Source organism: Natator depressus, chromosome 8 (genome assembly GCF_965152275.1).
Source record: "Natator depressus isolate rNatDep1 chromosome 8, rNatDep2.hap1, whole genome shotgun sequence".
NCBI lineage: Eukaryota > Metazoa > Chordata > Testudines > Cheloniidae > Natator > Natator depressus.
In genome coordinates, this window is record NC_134241.1 from 54,985,396 (window position 1) to 55,010,420 (window position 25,025).

General features: G+C 44.2%; 1 protein-coding gene across 3 annotated transcripts in view; it reads right to left on the bottom strand.

Annotated features, from left to right (window-relative positions):
- The window catches only part of NIBAN1 (niban apoptosis regulator 1), a 113,033-nt gene that overhangs the window by 24,498 nt on the left and 63,510 nt on the right, over nt 1-25,025 (bottom strand). For all 3 annotated transcript variants that reach the window (XM_074961129.1, XM_074961128.1, XM_074961130.1), the window contains exon 6: nt 262-377. In XM_074961129.1, coding sequence (XP_074817230.1) covers nt 262-377 — 116 coding nt within the window. The remainder of the gene's footprint in view (nt 1-261; nt 378-25,025) is intronic.

Consider the following 25,025-nt stretch of genomic DNA (forward strand, 5'->3'; position numbering starts at 1 on the left):
TGGGCCCTATGCTCATTGACTGGCATTAGCAGGATTGGGCTCTCATTTTGTAACTACATTGCCAACTGTTTTCACTTGCAGTGGAAATTCATAGCATAGAACACTGAATAAATTTGGTGTACATGCTCTGTGTCTGTTTACAGATATAAATATCTTAGATATTTTTTTACTCAAGGTTTCCTTCAAACAACTTTCATTTTCTCACTACCTCCACCATGCTCAAACACTACCATGGACAAAGAAAGGGAGATTCTGTTGTACCTGAATTTCATTGCCAGTTATCATTTTCCAGGACCCATAGTGGCCTTTCTCCTGACGGAAGAACTGGACGGCTTCTAAAAATGCCTGCACTTCAAATGTGGTCTGCTTGAGGAAATCTAAAGAAAAAAGAAATAACAAAATTAATTGACTGGTAAAAGAGTGCTGAGTGTTTTTAAAGATTCTTTCTGATTCTATTTTATATATTTCTACTCAAGCTCTAATTTCTGAATGCTCTGCCACAATCTTCTTTCAAGCCTTGTCTAGACTAGAATTTAGAGGTGTGATGTTAGCTCTTACGCACTAAAACACTTAAAAAGTCTAGTGTACACAAGACACACTGCTATTCATGCATGTTAAGACTAACAACCATCTTAACGTTTTGAGAGCAGTGTGCCTTGTCTACACTAGACTTTTTAAGTGTGTTAGTTAGTATGCAAGAGCTAATATGTGCTAACATTACACTCTTCATTATGTTAGGTAACACATGCTAACTTTAACATACCTTTTATCCTAGGCAGAATAGTTAGGAGTTTGTCAAGATAATTTTTCCTATACGTATTGTAACAATGAAATGGACAAATTAGATAATTAAGGACCTCCTTTTTTCATGCATTACCTGCAAAGACTATTTTTATACAACTAGTCTATTATTCAAGGTTATTTGCTGAACACTTTATACAGACATATCCTGTCAGGTAACTATCCATTGCCACTATTGCTTACACCTGCAGTTCATGGCCACCCTGGCCTCCATATATTGCTATATGAGAAGGAGTCCTGGGGAGGTTCTAGTGTGCAAAAGGCGGCTGCGGTATGGACAAGGTTGAGAGTTTGGAGTATTTGCTCTTTGTAAACTGTAGATGACCAAGTTACATCACATGCTATTGTCTCTGCTCTCTGTCCAACCCCACAAAGCACTTTCAAGATAGCTGCAATGAACTGTTCTGTCATGAATACATCAGCTACTTTGGTCCATTGGCTGTTACCTTCACATGGGAGATGCAAATGGAGTAGCAGCCATATAGTGGGTGTATTTTCTCTAAGACCCATGGGAAATATTCCATCTTCTCTAGCCCTGGAGAAATTCCATAGCACAATCCAACTGCTTGAGCTCTGTGCTTGGATAGGGGTCTGGGCCTAAGACAGCACTTTGCCAAGATTCTTTGAGAACCAAAAGAGCTGTGGCCTTCCCAATGGATAAGTACCACTTCTGTGAGGATTACCATCTTGAGGAGATTATGAAGTTGCATTACTTAGTTCCCCCTTTTCAAGACAGGATACTTTCAGCATAAATAGTTCTAATCCTAATGTGCACACAGGGGTGGGGGATGGGAGACGTGAATAAGAGGAAGGGGAAGAATGTTTATTCCACTGAAATTAGTTTTACTAGGTTTTTTTTAAGACATTAATATTTATAAATAAGCTTTATGAGGAAGGCCGGGGAATGAATTCATGAGTCTTGTCTGTAAAATCTCTTATATGAACGTATGCTACTTTTCATCTGTGTAGGAAAATTCTATGGATTAGTGGGGGCTCTGCACATGCACCAAAGGTAGACCTCATAGCTCATACAAATAAGCTGGAAAAAAAGAAACAACCTAAGAATTTTTTAAAAATGAAACCAGAGTTAAGCTATGACACTTAAAAGGTCCCCAAAATCAATAGATTCACAGCAAAGGTCCTTATAGACCCTGAAGCATCTCTCTGGGTTGAAGCCATTCCATGAGAGCAAGCTCTTTTCCCCTGTTGCTGCATCTTAAGCATAGGAATAAGCTAACCAGTTTGGAGAAGACTGCCCAGAACTGGAATGGAACTATTTTTGAGTGTTGAAAACATTTGGTTAACATTTCCCATTGCTTTTCCTCACTTTCACATTGCCTCTTCACTCCTCATTTTCATCCAAGGTTGGAGAATGAAAGTGCTGATCAGCTATGAGAACGAGACTGTTCTTGCACTATTTTCAGCCCCATTTTGCACACTGTTGTGAGGGGGCATGGCCTCCTTCTGAGACTGACAGGGAGGGACGGCCACGGACCACTACACAGACAATGAAGTTCAGACAGACAGCTAAGTTTTTGGATGCCAATCTAAACTAAACATGAACTCAAACATCTGGGGTTGGCAATCCCCTTGTAGTAATACACAGTCATGTCTGTACAGTGCCTAGCACAACAGGGCCATGAACCTTGGCATTACTGCATTATAAACAATAATAATACTTTGAGATCTTGTATCAAAGCCACTATGGAAGAGCAAACTTCCAACTGTTAAGTTTACACTCAGCAAAGCTGAGGAGAGGGTGTGGGGAAAGTGTTTAAGCTACCTTTCCACATCTGTGAACCTGAGCCATATACAGCCTGAAACCCTGGCATAATGAAGAACAGCCCTAAGCTGCTCTAAATTACATCAGCAGCAGGAAATCTGGTGGGGCACGCTGCACTGTGCACACATCTGAGATGCCAGCTCTCTGTCCCCTACACCAAGATGGGGAGCAGAGAGTACAGAACCAGCTGTGCCAACACTGTACAACCTAATGGCTTTACTCATTCAAATCGTTCACTGAAAGTAACAGGAGTTGCACATGGGTAAGTTCTACATGCTTTGGCTCTAATTAGTAAAGCCTCACAATACCACTGAGAGATAGTAGGGAAGTATTATCCCTATTTTCCAATTAGTCTGGGGCCTAGAAAGGTCAAGCAACTTGGCCACGGTCATACAGTGGGTCAGTATCAGAAATGGTAACAGACTCCAGGGTTCCCCAGACTTCCCCAGACCTGTGCTTCCCTCTGTATAATTCACTAATCATGACTGCAACTAACTACATGAACTTTAACACAGTCCCAGTCAGGATTCCAACCACTTCTCTGTTTCCACAACCTTGGCTTAAAACACTTTTTGTCACAGCTTATCCACCAAGACATTAAAACTGTAGGGTAACAATACATTTCATACAATTAATTCTATTTTGTTGGCTGAAAAATTAAGCACATGTCAGACCCACAAGCTTTTTTTAGTATAAAAATTAATCATTTTGACCACCAGGGGGCCAGACTGTGTTGCTGCTTGTACTTTGAATGGATTTGGCTAGAGGAAGTCAGAACTGTAATTGTTGCAACCTTGGGATTCTGACTCACATGTTTTCATTTTTAACAGCTGTACTCATTTCCAACCAAAAGGGAAAAAGGGATGAGCCAAAGAGATGGTACTTGGATGGTGCGGATGTGATAACAGGGCTAGTGGTGATCAGACTCTGCTCTCTAGAATTTATAGTTGTCATTTCCTAACTTAACAAGAAAATTTATAGCCTCTGTCCAGAGGTCTCTCTGACCCCAGAGAAAAAGAGGAAGGTGGGATGGTTGGGGGGAAAACATACCAATTCAATCAGGAAACATATATAAAGCAACAAGCACAATACTATCGCAATCATGCTGTCCTTTGTGTACCAGGCAGTAGAGGAGTAGAATGCAATTGCACCAGCCCTATGAAAAGCTGCATAGAGTACTGGGAAAGGCAGTGCTATTATGCACCTTTGGGGCTTGATTCTCCAGGGCCTTGCACTTCATGCAGTCATTTACACCTGTGCAGATTGTGTGCAACCTCTACCATTCTGATTCAGTGCAGTTTTACATTCACTTTGCATAGGTGTGAGTGACTGCTCAAAGTGAAAGGCACTGGGGAACCAGGACTTGTGTGGGCTGTACTGTGCAAAATCCAGAGTGAAGCACACAGGCCCCAGATGCTGTCAGAAAAGGGGGCATTGTCTGAGAAGCTGGAGGCGTGGTCAAGCTCAGAAGGAGCTGCACTATGACTCCCACGATTTCAGCAAGGGGCCCATGCTCATTCACTTGTCTGTGGGCAAGTGTGCTTAGGCTAGATTGCTGAAAACATCATCATAGAATCATAGAATCGAAGGCCTGGAAGGGACCAAGAGAAGTCATCTACTCCAGTCCCCTGCATCCATGGTAGGACTAAATATTATCTAGACCATCCCTGACAGGTGTTTATCTAACTTGCTCTTAAAAATCCCCAATGATGAAGATTTCACAACCTCCCTAGGCAATTTATTCCAGTGCTTAACCACTCTGATAGTTAGGAAGTTTTTCCTAATGTCCATCCTAAACCATATTTGCTGCAAATTAAGCCCATTGCTTCTTGTCCCATCCTCAGAGGTTAAGGAGAATGATTTTTCTCCCTCCTCCTTGTAACAACCTTTTATGTCAGGGACAGGCAAAGTTTTTGGCCTGAGGGCCACATCGGGTTTCTGAAATTGTATGAGGGGCTGGTTAGGGGAGGCTGTGCCTCCCCAAACAGCCAGGCATGGCCCGGCCCCTGCCCCATATCCAACTCCCCCTGCTTCTCGCCCCTTGACAGCCCCCCTGGGACTCCTGCCCCATCCAACCCCCCCTGTTCCCTGTCCCCTGACGCGCCCCCCGGAACCCATGCCCCATCCATCCCTCCCTCCCTCCCTGTCCCCTGACTGCCCCCAGACCCCCCGCCCCGACTGCCCCCCGCCGCCCCATCCAACCCCCTCATTCCTGACTTCCCCCACCCCAGGACCCCTTCCCCCATTCAACCCCCCCTTTCCCTGCCCTCCGACCACCCCGACCACTATCCACACCCCCGCCCCCTGACCACCACCCCGAACTCTCCTGCCCTCTATCCAACTCCCTCTGCTCTCCGCCCCCTTACCGTGCTGCCTGGAGCGCCAGAGGCTGGCAGCACCACAGCTGCGCCACCCAGGGTGCCAGGACAGGCATCCGTGCTGCCTGGCTGGAGCCAGCCATGTCACTGCACAGCACAGAGCACCGGGTCAGGCCACAGCTCTGCAGCTGCGCTGCCCAGCAACACCTTGCAGCCCCGCCACCCAGAGCATTGTGCTGGCAGCGCAGTAAGCTGAGGCTGCGGGGGAGTGGGAACAGCAGGGGAGGGGCCGGAGGCTAGCCTCCCGGTCCAGGAGCTCAGGGACTGGGCAGGAGGGTCCCGCGGGCCGTAGTTTGCTCACCTCTGTTTTATGTACTTGAAAACTGTTACCATGTCCCCCCTCAGTCATCTCTTCTCCAGACTAAACAAATCCAATTTTTGCAATGTTCCCTCATAGGTCATGTTTTCTAGACCTTTAATCATTTTTGTTGCTCTTCTCTGGACTATCTGTAATTTGTCCACACCCTTCCTGAAATGTGGCACCCAGAACTGGACATAATACTCCAGTTGAGGCTTCATCTGCCCGGAGTAGAGCGAAAGAATTACTTCTTCTGTCTTGCCTACAACACTCCTGCTAATACATCCCAGAATGATATTTGCTTTTTTTGCAACAGTGTTACACTGTTGACTCATATTTAGCTTGTGATCCACTATGACTAAGGCTGCGTGTCTGTCATGGAAGTCATGGATTCTGTGACTTTCCATGACTTCTGCAGTGGCTGGTTCTGGCTCAGGGACTACCTGAGCTGGGCAGCTCTTAGGCCAGCAGCAGCAGCAGTTTGGGTGTGTGGGAGGAGGCTCAGGGCTAGGGCAGGGGGTTGGGAGAGGGCAGCGCTTACCTCAGGGGGAGGGGGCTCCCCGGCTCCCACCAGCAGGTCCCTGCAGCTCCTAGGCGGACGGACCAGGGGGCTCCGTGCGCTGCCCACAACCACAGGCACCTCCCCTGCAGTTCCCACTGGCTGCGGTTCCCAGCCAATGGGAGATGTGAACCCAGCACTTTGGTGGGAACAGCACGCAGAGCCCCCCTGGCTGCCCCTCCCCCTAGAAGCTGCAGGGACCTGCTGGTCAGATCCAGGTAGGGAGTCTCCCAGCCCCGCCAACCCTCCCCAGCAACAGCAGGGGTCCCGGGCCGCATGCCACCACCCAGCCACCCTCCCCGCCACCAGCATGGGTCCCAGGCTGTGTGCTGCCGCCCGCACCCACCACCACCAGCGGGGTTCCCAGGCTGCACGCTGCCACCCCGCCAGCATCCACAGGGGTCCCAGGCCACCACCCCCAGCATCTGCAGAGCCCCCCACCAACTCCCCCAGAGCACCCGCGGCCCCCCGGCCCAAGTTTTAGTTAGAGGTATATAGTAAAAGTAATGGACAGGTCACGGGTTGTGAATTTTTATTTATTGCCAGTGACCTGTCCATGACTTTTACTAAAAATACCTGTAACTAGAACTTAGCCTTAACCATGACCCCCAGATCCCTTTCTGCAGTACTCCTTCCTATGTAGTAATTTCCCATTTTGTATGTGTGCAACTGATTGTTCCTTCCTAAGGGGAGTACTTTTCATTTCTCCTTATTGAACTTTATCCTATTCAGACCATTTCTCCAGTTTGTCCAGATCATTTTGAAATTTAATCCTATAATCCAAAGCACTTGCAACCCCTCCCCGCATGGTATCGTCCGCAAACTTTATAAGTGTACTCTCTATGCCATTATCTAAATCACTGATGAAGATATTGAACAGAACTGGACCCAGAACTGATTCCTACGGGATCCCACTCAATATACCCTTCCAGCTTGACTGTGAACCAGTAATAACTACTCTCTTGGAATGGTTTTCCAACCAGTTATGCACCCACCTGATAGGTAGCTCCACCTAGGTTGTATTTCCCTAGTTTGTTTATGAGACTGTCGTACGAGACAGTATCAAAAGCCCTACTAAAGTCAAGATATACCACATCTACCGCTTCCCCCTATCCTCAAAGCTTGTTATCCTGTCAAAGAAAGCTATTAGGTTGGTTTGACATGGTTTGTTTTTGACAAATCCATGCTGACTGTTACTTATCACCTTATTATCTTCTAGGTGTTTGCAAATTGATTGCTTAATTATTTGCTCTATTATTTTTCCAGGTACTGAATTAAGCTGACTAGTGTGTAATCCCCCAAGTTGTCCTTATTTCCCTTTTTATAGATGGGCACTATATTAATACTTCCATATTTCACAGTGGTGCTGGGAAGATAAATTCATTAATCACTGTGATGTACTCAGATACTCTGGTGATAAGGGCCATATAAGTATCTAGACAGATACTGCAAATCTGACTAAGGACTTTTCTACACTTGGAAATTAACCAAACTAGCAATTCTAGAATGATTAATACAGTGTCCTCTTATTACAGATTAAGCTAAATTCGGGGGGGAAACCCTTTAATTGCAGAATATGTGTCCACATTGAGGCCTATACTGGAATAATAATTTCAGAATAATTAGTCCATAATAGCTATTTCAGTAAATTTCCAAGTATAGACAAACCCTGATTCTTAGTAGCCATTACAGATGGGAGTGCTTGCTAATGGTACTTTTCCTTTTATAAACTGAACCTGAAAGCAATTCATTAGCACTTTAGCTGCTACAAAGCTCTTTTTCAAGGGATGGAAAGCCATCTGTAACCAATATGACTCCTCATATTTCTCCTGCAATGTGCATGTCTCACAAAGCCATTTTTGAGTTCATTCAAAGCATCAGATAGGTGTGTGCAATGAGTCTTATATCTGGTGAACAGAACAAGCTTCCAATGTAAATCCCTCTGAGAACTCTGAAGAGAGATTCACAAACTCAACCCTAAATTCATCAAAATAGTACATGGGGGATTAGCCAGAGGACACCCATTAATATTCGGAACTGCATGCCTGAATCCTTTGGTACTCCATTGTAAATGTAGGGGTACACATATATTAGAGAAAATACTGAAACTTTTCTGAGCACCCTGTGGGCCTGACTATCAAAGGTGATAAGTTTCCATCCATAGCTCCCACTGACTTTAGTTGAAAATGGGGATACTAAGTATGTCTAAAAATCAGGTCCCTGTAGGTGTCATAACAATTCAGTTCAAACTGCTTCTATTTATGTGTATATTGTAACGGATTATATGCTCACAGTTTTGGTTCTGTGGCTATTCTTCAGAGGCATACTGCTCAGACAAGCATTGGTGTTTTGATTTGCTTAGATGCTGGTTTTCTTAAACAGGAATTACAGAAATGCAGTCATCTCTGAAACAAAGTGTGGCTCCTATTTTACACTACCTAATACTACAATTAGTATTGTACAATTGTATTTTTGGCAATTTATCAAATGTAATGGCAACAACTAAGTTCTCAATATAACTATCAGCAGAACTCACTCTTCATTCTGTACTCGTGTGCAGCTGCATGGAAAAACCTATGTTTGGGGAGGTGAGTGAAACTCTTAAGGGACTAGAAGTGTTTCCTCAGCTCTTGCCAGGACTTTGATTAAATGTGATAACCAGACAGTAATATATTTCCACCTAGCCAAATATATTAAGCAGTTTCATCTACTGAGACTAAAAAGTTTTGTGGCTTTGTTTTGGATCTTCATTCATTCTGCAGTGCTGAGCCTCACTGAGACTCATGCTCTTTGGAAGCACCGTTACTTTGCTAAACTGTACAGCTAGTCAAGCATTGTATTCAGGATACTTTGGGATGTGTGAAAGCTGAACAGGTCATTCATCAAAACTAACAGACCATTCCTTTTCTAATACTGTAAATGCTATTCTCCAATATGAAAAAGAAAGACCCCCCAGGTTGCCCTTCCTTACAACAGAAATTTAATATAATAAATAAATAAATAAAAATTATAATTAATAAAAACTTTACACTTCTAGTACTTTTTGCTTGAGGATCTCAAACTGCTTTACAAATGTTAGCTAAATCTCTAAGGAAAGTTTTTTTAAAAAAAGTTTAACTGACAGAGAAAGAGGCCCAGAGAAGTTAGGTGACATGCCTGAGAATAGGTAGGAGTCCAAGACTCTGCTTCCCATGGGGGCAGTCTGCTTCAGCCCAGTGCATGGATGATAGGCAGGACACAGAACCATTTAAGAGACCATTAAGCTAGGCAGACAGCCTACTATAAAGGAGTCAACAACCTAAGGCCACTACACACAGGTGAGCATGTTTGGGTCCAGTCATCAAATAGCAATGGCAAAAGGCAACAGTCCAAGCTGCAGTAGGACACAGGTCATGCAAGGCAGCTACAGACTCAGGACAGTGGTGGAGACAAAACCAAAGACAACTGCGGAGTAGACGCAGACAGCTGGCACACATGGAGCCAAGGCCACGGGACAGCTAAACATGTGAGGCCAAGGCCAGGACCCGGCGAACATAGAGCTTCTGCCCTCAGTGTGCCTGATGTAAGAGAGTCAGAAGAAACAAGGTATATGAGCAATACAGAGCATCAACAGGACACTATTGTGATACAAAGGCCCATTAGTGGTTCGCTACTCTGTGTCAACAATTTGTCAGGCCTGAAATGCTCATTACATCCACCTCATTATGGTTATAATCTGTATCTTAAAGGGGTCATGTAATATGCTACTGGAAAACTAATAACTCACTGATCATTAATATTCTCATGTGATGTATGTACATGGTATGTAGTAAGAATTATGGAAATATGCTGGAATTAGGCCTAAAGTGTGTTTAAGCAAGGCATGTCAGGGGAGTTGGTAAACAGGTCTGCCCTAGACAAAGGAATGTGTATTTGCTTCTCTGACCAGTCTGGTCATCAGGCCAAGCCAATGAAGGTCCATTTGTATATTAGGTGAACAAACCTATCAAGCTAAGAAGCAGGGGAGGAGACAGCTTCCAGCAATGAAGAGAAAATGTATCTGAGCTATAAGGACAAGGAGCTTGAACCTTCGGTGATAAGCAACTGAAAGAATTGATTGTATATAATATTACTGTATTATAAAAGTTTGCGTGAGGTGTTTTATGAAAGCCTCTGATACACTGGTGATTAATAGAATAGTGAAATGTATGTATTTGAACTTTATAAGGAATTATGGATACTCATTGATATTAGGCTTTACAGTCTGTGTCTAAACAAAGGGAAAGCAGGACTCTCTCAAAGAGGATTAAACATCACAGCTATTTACCTGTCTCCTGTGTAAATTTAGCATGATGAAATCAAAACAATGGAAGCTCCATTTACATACAGTGGGATGGGAAGCCCACAGAAAGGGAAAACAGTATGAGGTCATCCTGCCTCTTCAAACAAAGTCAATGAACTTTGCAAGATATAAGCAAAGACAGAAGCCATCTTTGACATCCATCACTACATCCACACAGACAGACGCAAGGGAACAGAGCTCTTGCAAGCTGAAAAAGATGGGTCCTACAACAAAGGGGTGGGACGGGACTGAAGTCTCTGGGAACAGAATATAGGTGAGAAACCTGCTTAGGTGAAGATTTTTCACCTACGAAGACAGGGGAAGCCTGCATCTTGTGTTTCTGTGGAAGGTCCTGACTGAGGGAAAGTCAGCCATGTCTGGGAAGAAGGAAGTTTGGTGAGTGAAACCATCTTGAACAAAGCCTGTACCTTGCTAGATTAAGTTTTAGACTTTTAGATGCATGTTTTCCCTTTTATTTGCTTGTAACCCTTTCTAACTTTATTCCTTTTTCTTGGCATCACTTATCCTATGTCCTATTGTTAATAAATTTGTTTTATTTTTACTATAAACCAATTCAGTGCTGCATTTGAAGGGAAGGGATTACTCACTTTATGCAGTAACTACGGTTCAAGATGTGTATTCCTATGGGTGCTCCACTTCAGATGTGCATGCACATCTTGAGACCTTGATTGGAGATTTGCAGTTAGCTGTGTCCATTTGGCCTGTGTATGTGCCCTATGCCTCCTCTTACTGGACACCAAGGCTATACGGGGTGTATGCATTGATGAGCTGCCAAAATCTTAACAACCGGTTCCCTCCTCACCCCACGAGGGGATTGTGGCCCACCCCCACCCCCGGGACTCCTGCCCCATCCAACGCCCCGCGTTCCTTGACCCCTCCCCTCCACCGCACCCCCCACTGATCACATCAAAAGTGGTGCCTTAGGCACCGACTCCGTGGGTGCTCCGGGGCTGGAGCACCCACGGGGAAAATATGGTGGATGCAGAGCATTCACCGGCAGCTCCCTGCCCCGTGCCCGGCCCCAGCTCACCTCTGCTCTGCCTCCACCCCTGAATGCGCCGCCCTGCTCTGCTTCTCTGCCCCCCCCCCCCAAATCAGCTGTTTGCGCGGGAAGCCTGGGAGGGCTGAGAAGCAGGCAGCGGTTTCACACTCAGGCCCAGGGAGGCGGAGGCGAACTGGGGCAGGGAGCGATTCCCCTGTGCGCGCAACCCCCCCAGGTTACCTGCTGCAGAGTGGGCAGCCCTCCTTGTGCTCCCCCCCCCCCACTCACCTCCGCTCCGCCTCCGCCTCCCTGGACCTGAGCACAAAGCTGCCGCTTGCTTCTCAGCCCTCCCAGGCTTCCCACGCGAACAGCTGATTCGTGGGAAACTGGGGCGGGGGGGGGGGAGCAGAGTGGAGCGGCGTGTTCAGGGGAGGAGATGGAGCAGAGGTGAGCTGGGGCCGGGCGGGGAGCTGCTGGTGGGTGCTCTGCACCCACCAAATTCTCCCTGTGGGGGCTCCAGCCCCGGAGCACCCACAAAGTCGGCGCCTAAGGCGCCACTTTTGGCCAGTTGTTAAATTTAGAAGCCCTTTTAGAATGCTGGACAACCGGTTCTAAAAGAGCTTCTAAATTTAACAACTGGTTCCAGCGAACCGGTGTGAACCAGCTCCAGCTCACCACTGGGTGTGTATGGATGAACCGCACTCATCTTCTTCTCTACCCAAATGTTCCCTAAGGAACAGTCCAAAGCAGAGGGGAAGGATGGCAGGTAGTGGTGCACCCATAGGGGGACACATCTCGAAGAACCTTAGTTGCTGCACAAAGTGAGTAACCCCTTCTTTTTTGAGTCGTGTCCCTATGGGTGCACCACTTCAGGTGACTTCCAAGCAGTATCCCCAGATGGAGGAGGGAGCTTTGGAACAGAGTCCAGAACTGAAGATAGTGCTGCATAACCAAGTGCTGAATTGGATCCGATAGCATGGATCAGGGCGTAATGTTTAGAAAAAGTATATATTGAAGCCCATGTAGTGGCCCTGCATATATCTCAGATACTAGCACACTTTTAAGTAACACTGTAGATGTTGCCTGTGATCTGGTCAAATGTGCTATCACTCTCTGGAGGGAATGAATGCCTGCAGCATTGTAACAAACAATAATACACCCAGATATCTATCTTGATAGTCTCAGAGCAGAAATCATGAACCTCTTGGATCTATCTGCAAAGGAGATGAACAGCCTAGGTGACTTTCTAAATTGCTTGGCCCCATCTAAGTAGAAAGCAAACACCTTCAAACATCCAGGGTATGGAAACAGAACTCCTACAGAGATGTATGTGGCTTGGGGGGTTGTGGGGGGGACGGGACACAGGTAGATTAATGGATTGACTATGGTGGAACTCCAATAAAACCCTAGGTAAGAATTTAGGGTGGGGACATAAAGAGACCTTGTCCTTGTAGATTACCATAAGGTGGGGAATCTGTCATCAAGGCTCCAGTCTTCCTGAACCTATGGGCTAACATGGTTACTACAAAGACCATCTTCATAGACACATGGAGCAGAGAACAGGTTGCCGTTGGTTCAAATGGAGGTCTTATAAGGTAATTGAGTACCAGATTGAGGTCCCAGATTGGGGTGGGGTATCTAATCTGCAGGTAGAGATTCCCCAAACCTTTAATAAACCTAGACAATACTGGGTGAGCAAATATGAAGAATCCTTCTACCGGAGGATGAAAGGCTGATATTGCAGCCAAATGGATCTTAACTGAACTAACTGAAAACCCCAATTTCGAACAAATAATTCAGGGTGACTGAAAATGGCATCAAATCAGGCAGGAGGCAGCGATGACAACACCAGTGGAAGAATCTCTTCCATTTCTTTAGGTAAGTATTGTGGATTGACTTCTTTCTACTATTCAGTAACACCTAGAATCATAGACCTTAAGGTCAGAAGGGACCATTATGATTGTCTAGTCTGACCTCCTGCACAACGCAGGCCATAGAATCTCACCCACACACTCCTGTATCAAGCCCCTAACCTATGTCTGAGCTACTGAAGTCCTCAAATCGTGGTTTAAAGACTTCAAGGTGCAGAGAATCCTCCAGCAAGTGACCCGTGCCCCACACTGCAGAGAAAGGCGAAAAACACCCAGGGTCTCTGCCAATCTGCCCTGGAGAAAAATTCCTTCCCGACCCCAAATACGGCGATCAGCTGAACCCTGAGCATGTGGGCAAGACTCACCAGCCAGACACCCAGGAAAGAATTCTCTGTAGTAACTCAGATCCCACCCCATTTAACATCCCATCACAGGCCATTGGGCATGTTTACCACTAATAGTGAAAGATCAATTAATTGCCAGAATTAGGCTATCCCGTCATACCATCCCCTCCATAAATTTATCAAGCTTAGTCTTGAAGCCAGATATGTCTTTTGCCCCAACTTCTGTAGAACAGGAGGATTCTAACCCTGTGAACCATGAAGAAACCCTTAGGTAATAACCACTAGGTTGGGATGAAGCACACAACAGGAGATGGGGAATGATAGGGAGCTTGAGCTATGGTTGGATACATAGGTGAAGCAGGTAAGGGTACAAGGCTTGTCTCAGCCAGACTGGCACTATAAGGATAACTTTGGCCCCATCCTGTCTGATCTTGTTCATCACCCTGAGTATCAGAGGAACTGGAGGAAAGACGTCTACCAAGGAATGGCAGCGCAGACCCCCTTTTGGGCAGAAAAGAGGGCATTTCCTATTCCTGGAGGTGGAAAAGAGCTTCACCTATAGCAGTCCCAATCTTTGGAATATACTGTGGAGAATTTGAGTGTCTAGCTCCTATTCATAGCCTTGTGAGAAGTGCCTGCTGAGGACATCGGCTGTGGTGTTCTGAATGCCTGGGAGGTAAGCTGAAATTTGGATCTGATGAACTATGCACCAGTTCCATAGTTTCATGACTTTGGCACACAAGAAGGGGAAATCTTGCTTCTCCCTGCTTGTTGATATAGAACATGCAGGATAGATTATCCACCATGACCCTGATTGGTTTGACCCAAATGAGAAGTAGTAATGAAGGCAAGTGCTCCAGACAGTCCTGAGCTCCAATAGACTGATGCAGAGACTAGTTTCCTGAGTTGTACAGCTACCCTGAATCATGAGGGCACTGCGGTGGGCTCCCCATACCCCAGAGATCAGGGTCTCAGTATCGAGAGATGCTTCGTACCCATAAGAAGAAAGGACTCCATTTCATCCATTATCGAGAGGTCCTTTGTATATCTACATTCTTATGGTACCAAGAAGGGGATTGGCACTGACACAGAAGCTGAGGACATGGTTGCAGAAGCCAACAGTATCATTGATGTCTGGCACCATTGCTTGCTTGGTGCCAAGGGTGCTGAAGGCACAGGTACCGATGGCTGGGCTGAATGCACAGGTACCGACAGCAGGGCTGAGCTCAACCCCGCCAGTCCCAAATGCCTGTGCTCAACCTTTTTGCTGATAGAGGGTACTTCAAGCTCCAGGACTTTGCGCCCCGACCAGTACTGGCAGAGGAGTCCTCCAACTCAACGGTAACGAGTTGAGAGGTTGAGGCTTTGGAGACTGTAAATCGCAACGGTGACGGACTTATTTGGAGCTGGCTCCTTAAGGTGAGAGTCCATATGTCTCTTTTTGGAAGCCTTTCCTGAAGCATCCAAAGTCTTCCTTTACTTAGGGAAAGACTGCACTGAGATAGATGTACAGGGAGTGGGGCAGAGGGGGGTGTTGGTCACCGACTCAGAAGTTGACCAAAGCATTTCATCTTCAGCAGTCTGAGTTTAATCTCTCTATTCTTCCTTGCCCTGGTCTTGACGGCCAGGCAGAAACTGCACTTCTGGGAGATGTGGGACTTCCCCAGGCAATGGACCCACTTAGAGTGGCCATGCTCACAGGTATAGCCTCTTAGCAGGGGAGGCAGCATTTGAAGCTAGCTAGCTATCTTAACCACTGTAGAAAAATAGAAAAGCCCCGACACGTTCAAGGCAGACATGCTAGGGCTCCATCTCATGCAGAGGCAGTTGAGAAGGAATTAAGGGTGCTTCTTTTGTTCAGCCATATAGAGCCTTGATGTCCATCACAAGGAGGCACAGGGTGCATGCACAGGCCAAACAGACACTAACTGAAAATCTCTGATCAATGTCTCAAAAGGCACATGTGCACCTGAAGTGGAGCACCATAGACATACTACTAAAAGAAGTAACTCAGGTTGTGACCTACATGCTAGTATGCTGGCTGGGACCATCTCAGGCTGGGAGCTACAGCAGCAAAGCATTGTAACTTGGCACCCAGGGTTGCTGGGCAAGTGGTGACACAATACATTACTGGTCTGGATTGTACCCCCAGGCCCTGACAACCATCCAACAGAATAAAGGCAGCAACAGGGTTGAAGCAAGTCCCCCATCACCTGCAAAAACACAAAGAAAAGGTGGGAGACTGGTTCAAGGACCAACACTTGACAGACTGTGAGGCCTAACAGGCTGCAGCGGGCTTATGGTAAAGACCATGTCCCTACATTGAGCTATGTACAAGTAACCTCTGGCCCCAGCAAGTCAGCAAATGCTTGCACAAAAGACACAACAACAATTGTTATAAAGAAAGATGTAGCAACCTGTATGGAAATTGGCAGGAGCAGCACAATATGCAGGAGGGAAGAGTTTGAAGGAAGTACCAGAAAGCCAGTCTGTTTGCACATGGTTTCAACACTAGTTGCAGTTGCAGTATCTCTGTAAATATTTCTCTTCATAAAGAGTTTAGTTTTAGAAACACTGAGTTCTCTCGCTCTCATGCTATTACCCAGCATATAGTACATGAAATAGTAATGAAGCGGAGTGGTTTGGATACATGAAGCATCAATAATACAATGCTGATGTTTCTCTAATGGCAATACACTATCACATTATTCATAGATCATGTGGTAAAAGACCACTAACCACTAACAGAAACTAGATGAGGTCACTTCCAAAACAGGATACAGCCCTGCAACAACATATAACATGTTGTATTTATAGCAAATGAAGCCTTGTAATGCAAGTTCCTGCAGAGAACAACAAAGCACACATTTATTGGACTTCACTATCCTAGAGAGATTCCAAGTTACTCCCATCACTTGGGAGCACTGCCTTTGTGTTTCAGAGTAAAAACACCAATATGTTATATACCTATAGAATAAAGTCTTACATTTACACAATGCCTTTCATCCCAAAGGATCTCAAAATGTTTTTACTATCTAGTTGCCATATTCCAGTTACAGACATGCACATGGCTCCCACTGAAAGTTATGAATTTTTAGACTGGATATAGCCAGACATATACACAGGGGAATAATTTCACCAGCCATTGAAATACGGCCACCTCTCAGGTAGAATATGGCAGTTTTTTTGGCAGTGCACCATACCTCGTAATAGTTTGAAGACAGAAGAAATAAATTCCAACATATTAGGGTTAAGTAGGCAGAATGTAATCACAATGTGAGTTTTATGCACGTTAATAGTCTTGAGTCTTGACCTTTCAGAAGGAGTACACCTCCCACTTAACCAGGAAAGTCAGAGGGAAAGCAAAAACAAATCCTAATGTACTTTGAACTAATTGATGTTGCAGAGCAACAAAAACAGGAAGCATTAAATCAGTCTTATTCTTGGTCTTTATCCACACACAGAATCCTAGATTGTGGCTTTAAACACACTATGGGCTTTTTAAAATTTCCTTACTAATGTCTTCTGGATCATTTCACTTAACAGAAGCAACATGAAAATTCCGGTCTTCAGCTGTTCTTGCCAGGAAACATTGCCTTGTTTGCAGCATAAGGACTCCAAAATACTTTCCAAAGTCATTTTGGACACTTAACTATTTTGCATTATACATGGGTGATCATGTGTTGTACATAAGAAGCTTTTGAGAAGGATGGAGCGTGCTCTTTGAGGAAAGGGATAGGAAAGGGATGAAAGTCTGAGATGTGCAGAAAGCAGTAGGGAAAGAGAAGAAAATGTTTGGGGAAAGTCAGCATTTCTCCTGACCTAGCCCACTTATCACACAACACAGCCTTTAAATATCTCCTGTTTACAACCCTGACTGAAGTGACCGTTTAAATCATTATCTTGTATTATGTCCCAGGAGATGCTGAGACATATTACAGGAATTAAAAACATGTAACTTAAGACAAACAGAAATAAATGAGGAAAAACACCTGCCAGCCTGAGTAATTACTCAGAGGAAAAATAGATCGAATATATGGGAACTGTAGAGGTTTGTAATGGAAAAAATCTGAGATCATCTTATCTCCCCTCCCCTGCTCCCAAATTTTGGCCAGTACATGAACATTCCCTACACAGCAGTCAGAGTACATTCAGCTCCACTGCACTTCAATCTTATCAAATCATATTTCTTTATATCTTGTCAAGTAGGGTCAAATGCTAGACACTGGTATGTGTTTTTGAAAGTCATTGGGTTTCCTGTATCATGATGATGGTTATCAAGATGAGATGTATCTTGTCTGCTATGGGAATATTAAATCTTGAAGGGTCTGCCCTAACTTTTGAGTCTCTCAAAATTACACTAACAGCTTTTTTCCCCCCCTCAGTCAGACTTCTTTAGATACCAGCACTGAGTGTACAGGTTTTTTTTCCATTTTTAATAACATGAAGTGCACCACAATAGCAAGTGATTTCTCACAGAACAGGAGAAGGTCCAGCAATGGGCTAGTAAAATAGTGGTTTTAATGGAAGAGCAGCCTCTTTCAAAACTGCAAGGAAAAGGTGCAACTGTGATAGAGATCTAAGTTCCGTGTAGCCTTGAAACGATTTGCTTTTAATTAGTAAATGGTGGTTATCAACTTCTTCCTCCATCCACAATCCAAAATGTACACTGGGAAAGTTAAAACCACATAACATCATATTAGTAGTCAAATAGTTCTCCTTTCTGCTGTCAGTTGTGTCAGGCCAATCAATGACAAATGAGTATTAGGATACAAGGCAGACAAAGTGGGTGAAGCAGTATTCTTTTAATGAACTAACTTCTGTTGGTGAGAGACAAGTGTTTGAGCTTACACAGAGCTCTTCTTCAGGCTAGCTGAAGAAGAGCTCTGTGTAAGCTCAAAAGCAAGAGCTCTGTGCGCACGAAACCGTGCCTCTCTCACCAACAGAAGTTGGTCCAATAAAAGATATTGCCTCAACTATTTTGACTTTTTAATGCCTGGGAGCAACATGGCTACACCACCACCGCATATTAGGACACAAGTTTATTAACCAATACTATCATTTTATTTCTGAATCAGTTATTTATCACAAATTCTCAAGTGGGTGATTTTGCAAGTCTTGAGTGAAGCTATACATTCACTAAAATTAGAACTGTTATACTCCTGCCTTCAGTGTAACGTTAACATTCTCCAACCTCAACTAGGTCAAGGAGTGAGAGTCCCCAGGTCAATCCTGATCCCGAATCTCTCACATGACTACTATCTTTTGCCCAGCTCATTTGTACTTTTGAAACAAAAACAAAAAACTCTATGTGAATTAAATCTAGAAAAAAAATAGTATTTCATTTCAATGTTGCTTAAAGAAAAAAATAAATGCAGTGATCCTGGGAAAATATTCTGAGTGCCATATAAAATAAGGAATGAAAATAATGAAGTAGACATAATTGTGTAATACTGCAATCAGAAAATAATGTTTCTTCTCCAGTGCATTTTGACTATACCTTCCCTGAAACGACGATACTGACTTTTATGCCTTCTTAGTGAGGAACAAAGCCTGTAAGGTTAAATTTGATCTGATTCACCAAATCTCAGAAAAGGGAAGAGGCCAAGAATTACTGTCTTAATTTCTCAAGACTCACCATTATGCCATTTTACTCTGTCCCCCTAATATTACTCTGATAAATTTGTTGGCTTTGAAAAAGCCTCCTTTGTAAAGTATGTTTTGTGGTTGACCTGTGTGTCATATTTCATTAACTCCTTTAGAAATCCTCTTTCATGATATACAAAGCCATTTGTTTCACTTGAGAATATTTTGAAGGTGAAATTAATCCAGATACATTATTCATTTAGCACCTGATCCAGTGCCCATTGAAGTCAACACAAAGACTCCCATTAATTTCAGTGGGCTTCAATTAAGCCCTTAGGCCCAGATTTTTAAAAGTATTTAGGTGTTGCAGCATTCATCACTGCAACACCTACCTGATTTAAAGTCTAGGTTTTGTTTGTGAAATGTCAACTGCCAATGGGGGGGGGGGGGGGGGGAAAGAGAGGTGGAGCGTGGCAGGACCTGGGGAGAGGAGGTAGAGAAGGGGACAGGGCCTAGGGGAAGAAGCAGAGCAGGGGTGTGGCCTTGGGGGAAAAAGGTGAAGCATAGGGCAGGACCTCCAGGGTCCAGTTACCAGCCATTAGAAAGGTGGCAACCTTACCCAAGAAGCCACTGCATTCCTTAGTTATTAAACTGTTGGTGGAACAAGGAAAGATATGGTGGTAGAGGGAGTTTTTTGCATGTTTGTGGCATTGTACCAATATAATTTAAAGTCAGCCTACCACCTCTTTCAAACTACTGGTGAGCAGAGGTAAAAGTAAGCCGGTACGCCCTGGTACAGCCTACCGGCAAGAGCAGGTGCGCCGTACCGGGACTGGCTTTCCCAGACAGCAATTTAAAGCCCTGGGGTAGCGGCAGCGGGGCTCCGGTGGGGATTTAAAGGGCCCCGGAGCGCCAGCCACCACTACCCCCACTACCCCTGTCCCCCGCCTGCAGAGGCCTTGGGCCAGCCCCCTCCACTCCCCCCTGTGGAGGCCTGGGGCCCCACACAGCCCCCCCCAAGGGGGGCTGCATAGGGCACCAAAATAGCTAGGGACGGCCCTGTTTACCTTGACCACTCTCCCACACCAAATGGTGCTACAGAGATTTATTCTGCACCGGTGAAGCCAATCAGACATTTGTCACTTTTGCCAGAGACTTCAATTAGCAGTGGTGAAAAGGAACTAGAAAGAGTATGACACAGACTTTGAAATACACTGGTTCCAAAAAACAACCAAAAAAAGAGAAGTGAAAGCAAGTATAGCTTAACATCAAGTTGCATTTGATTTGCCCTCACAATAAAACCTGATGTATCCAGAAAGCTGACAAAGTAGATCTGTGTTATAAAGATCTAGTTGGGCAACTCCCATTTTGATCCCTACCGCTGAGTGATTACTACACTCATATTTCTCAAACAGTTTTGAATTTGCCAAAGGAGACTGCTTCAAAAAAAGCAAAGCATACAGCAAGTTCTGAAGTGGGGGTTTTATTTGGTACTATGGCTGGTTCTGACTGGTTCAGTCACTCCCAACATTTTTAAATATTCTTTAACTGCAGCTGAATTGGACTCAGAAAAGGTGCAAAAGTTGTAACCAAACCACTGATCATGAAGAAAAATCAGATTACTTCAAATCTGAGTGCTTGTCTACACTTAAAATGCTGTACCACTGCAGCTGGGCTGCTGTCGTGCTTCAGTGAAAATGCTACCTATGCCAATGGGAGAAGTTCTCCCATTGGTGTAAGTACTCCATGTCCCCAAGAGGCTGTAGCTAGGTTAATGGGAGAATTCTCCAGCCAGCCTAGTGCTGTCTACATCAGGGGTTAGCTCAGTTTAACTGTGTTGCTCACAGGCATGGATTTTCCACAGCCCTGAGCGACCTAGTTATACTAACCTAATTTCCTAGTGTACACCAGGCTTGATCCATATTACCTGAAAGCCTCATGGATCAGCATAAATGAAGGGCAAACACACCAGCACCAATAGGAATTGGTTTTTGGAAGAGAAAACATGATCTATTGAGCTGATTCATATCTAGAAACAGTGATCAGTAAATCCCACTGTAATTATTCCTTGGATTCTATGAATTCTGACCAAAAAAATTAAACAAAGCTGAAACAGTTAAAACAGTTTAGAAAAGGAAATCCAGCAGCACTCCCTTGTCAAGACAACATGCTGACTCACTGCAGCTCCACACTCTACAAGAAACAGTGTGCATGAAGGAATTAACTTTGTGTCTTGGAAGAAAACAAATATTTCAGAAAACAAACTACAGAATTTTCACCTATAAAACAGCATTATAAACTCATCTTAGAACTCCCAGTGGCATTTTGCAGGAAAATAGCATGGCAATTTCAGATAACACATTGCATCTAGATACCTGGTGCCATTTTCTAACAGCTCTCCTGCCAAAAGTTAAAGCTATCTAGCACTTTTTAAGAAGATTTGGGGAGAATGGTACCTTGACTAATGCTCCTTATCTTAGTAAAAGACATTCTGATGTCCAGTACTTAATCGCAGCCTTAACAATGACTCACTTTATAGTCACAGAGGTCATGGAAGTCACGGATTCCGTGACTTCCAAAGAAGAGAGAAAGCATATAAACCAATATTCCTCCCACAAATAACTGTTAGGAATGTTTTCTCCAAGGGAAGAGTTAAGGTTCTTTGGGTGCTGGTCAGTGCAACATTTTCTGTTAATGATGTGTTCACAAGGAACTGCATGTAAGATTAGAAGAATTATGTAACATTAGCTTACAATTTACTTAGTTTTTAATGTGCAGGCTCTTCTACTGGAATAATGATATGTTTTATTCTGATTTGCTTTTAGCAAATACGTTTCTTGAGTGAGAATAAATCAGATGTAAGGTGCCTTGGTAAAAATGCCTTGGTGTTCATTAAAAATTTTGTATCAGATAAAAGCCTGACCTCAGGAAAGAGGAGAGAGGCAAGCAAGAAATCATGGAACAGGCACATATATCAGCAACAGCTGAAATGTGAGAAATATAATAAAACACTGAATCACACACATTAAGATGGAAAAGACCTATTGGGTCACCTACTCCCATCATCTGCCAGCGCAGGATTGTCCCCTAAAGCACGTGGTGAACTTAAGTTAAGAATGGAGGCTGCCAAAAGCCCTGTCAAGTCTGTTAATACTTGTGCAATAAGAAGGAAAACAAAATCCAAAAACTTACAAAGATCCAAGTCACAGAAGACTTACACAGTGCCAGGAAAACATGATTCTATCCCTATTGTGAATTCTGTTACTCGCTGTAGAACCAAAGTATTGCTTTTTAGTTTGGAGCACTTTTGTATTGTATGATCACAGCTAAAAGAGCAGACTAATCAGAATTATAAATCACAAGGGGAAACTTTCCTTTTAAGAATGCTGTGGGAAATTGGCTTCAGATGGCAGCTATACATGGAATATTTGTTGAAGCTTTATAGTTTCGAGACACTTGAAAGTGCTAAGTGCATATGTGTTCCTCTGAAACAGAGGCCTTTCACATATATAAAACTGGCCCTAATTTGGTAAATCTTTATGCTTCCTGTGGCTGAGGTTGTCTCTACATTAGGCTTTTAGCCACTAATATATCTACACCTGTGTAGAGAAGTGCAGCTTACCCAGATCTGTACAAGGTAACCAGAGAACAGAGAAAAATCTCTTGCTGGTGTCTTACTAAATCTGGTACTGCAAATGAGAAAGGAAGGAAGGGAAAGGAGGTACGAGGGATCATAGGCCTTGAACCCTAGATCCCCAGGCAATGTTCACACTGGGGCTGCCACCCAGCAGCTCACCTGAACCAGTAGAAAAGGGGGCTACCAATGCTCTAGCTCACAAAGGACCCCAGCCATGAAGCTCCTGAGTTGGGGAGAAATCCAGCCCCACGGATTGGCTGAGATGCACTACTTAAACCTGAAAGAGGCATAGGAAGTTGTCTGAGCAACTAGGTGAATCCCTGACTAGCTGGTGCTATGGACCCTGCTTATTTGCCTGACTCCTCAACCCTGACTCCCAGCCTGTTCCTGTCCATTCCTGCCCTCCTCATCCCAGACCTGGTCTGTTCCCGGTTCCTGCTTTCCTGCCTTGCTCCAGGTCCCTGCTCCTATAACCTACCCTGGATGCTGACTTCAGCTCTGACCCCTGGCTTGGTACCTGACTGTGTCTCCATCTCTGACCCTTGAGTTGGCACCTCGGTCTGACCCCAGCTTAGGTTCCATGCTCCTGACTCTGACCATTAGGCCTGACCACCCACACCTGGTCCCTAGAGGAAGGCTGCAGAACCCTGAGAGAATCCATGACATCTATTTACTGGTAAGGCATATAGCCCCCTGGTGTTCATGGGTTTATGTGACTGCAAAGGTAGCATCTGCCTATGACCACCATTGAGTTCATGGGTGCAAACAGTTGCGTATCTTAAAAAAATCAGTTAAACACGTTGCAATATACATCTCAGTAAGTGAGAAGTGGGACTGAGCCTTGAATGAAGACAGGAATGAAGCTGTCTTTTGCTGTTAAATGAACATTTTTGTCCCTTGGTCATTTCTTCAGATACTCATTTGGAGAGGGAATGACAGCCTCTACTCTGGAGGTTGGAAAGTTTTCTCATGAGAAAATATCTGCAGTATTGTGCACTAATGGCCCCCCAAAAAACCCAGTGTGTAATTGTTCCTGTAAGCTGCAGTATTTTGGATCATTAACATGCAGTACCCTAGTATTTTCAGAAGGGTTCCTGCAGAAAAAATAAATCAATAATATTGTACCTTCAGCCAATGTTTATGCAGTGGAAACTTCACATACATTCACCACTAGAATTTAGACTTTTACCAACCATTACCAAACAGTGGTAGCTGAGATACTGCCGCTATTTCTCATCTTAAATATATAGAAATACTGAGGTCTTCAATAGGACTACATGGAAGCTGTTAAATGCTGAAATTTTTCAGTAGTGACTATACCAGGGGTAGGCAACCTATGGCACGCGTGCCAAAGGCAGCATGTGAGCTGATTCAGTGGCACTCACACTGCCTGGGTCCTGGCTACCGGTCCGGAGGGCTCTGCATTTTAATTTAATTTTAAATGAAGTTTCTTAAACATTCTAAAAACCTTATTTACTTTACATACAACAATAGTTTAGTTATGTATTATAGACTTACAGAAAGAGACCTTCTAAAAACGTTAAAATGTATTACTGGTACTCAAAACCTTAAATTAGAGTGAATAAATGAAGACTCGGCACACCACTTCTGAAAGGTTGCCGACCCCTGGACAATACTGTAACCTCTTAATACTGCCCTATGAAAACCATTAGCAGCTCTAAGAACTCCTTATGAAACTGATGAGGTCAGGACTTCTTCATCTTTTCGGCAAGCCTTTAAGAAGTATCCTCAACTGACACCTCACTGTAAACCAGCCAACATTTTACTTTTGTTGTAATTGCAAAGCAAGCAAAACTTTCAAGAGAGAACTTTCAGGCATGATGCAATAAAGGCCCTATAAACAAATGTGGACCCTATATTCTCTTCAGTGGCTGCCTATTTTAAGAGAGCAGTTGCTACGTTTTAAGGTAATCCAGTTTAGTTTTTGGACAGTGAGGGATCTGCCTATATTTGATCATTATTCATTCAGTCTTGCTCTGACTATTATCTGTGCTTTGGCCCCAGCCATCTTCCAGGGGTTTTATCTTTACAACCTAGAACAACAAGTAAACAAGCATTTGATATAGTAATCCTTTGGATGTGGCACTCACTCCCTTTGGATACCCACCTCAGTACAGCTATTTCTTTTTTGCAGGTATTGATTCTGCTCCCACTGAAGTCAATGTAAAAAAAATACTCCCACCAATTATACTCATAGTGAACTCATAGTTTTAAAAAAGCCTTTTAGTCCCAAGTATTGAGAAAAATCAGAGAGTGAATGCACCACTCAGGTTCTACCGGGAGGTCTTAATTGGTGCATAGCCCTTGCGCTGCCATCAGCAGAAGGGTGAGCTTCCCCCAAAGAAAACAAATTCTAACCATCATTGATGCACCATAATTATCTCAATATGATCGCTAACATATGATTTCTATAACATTTGAGC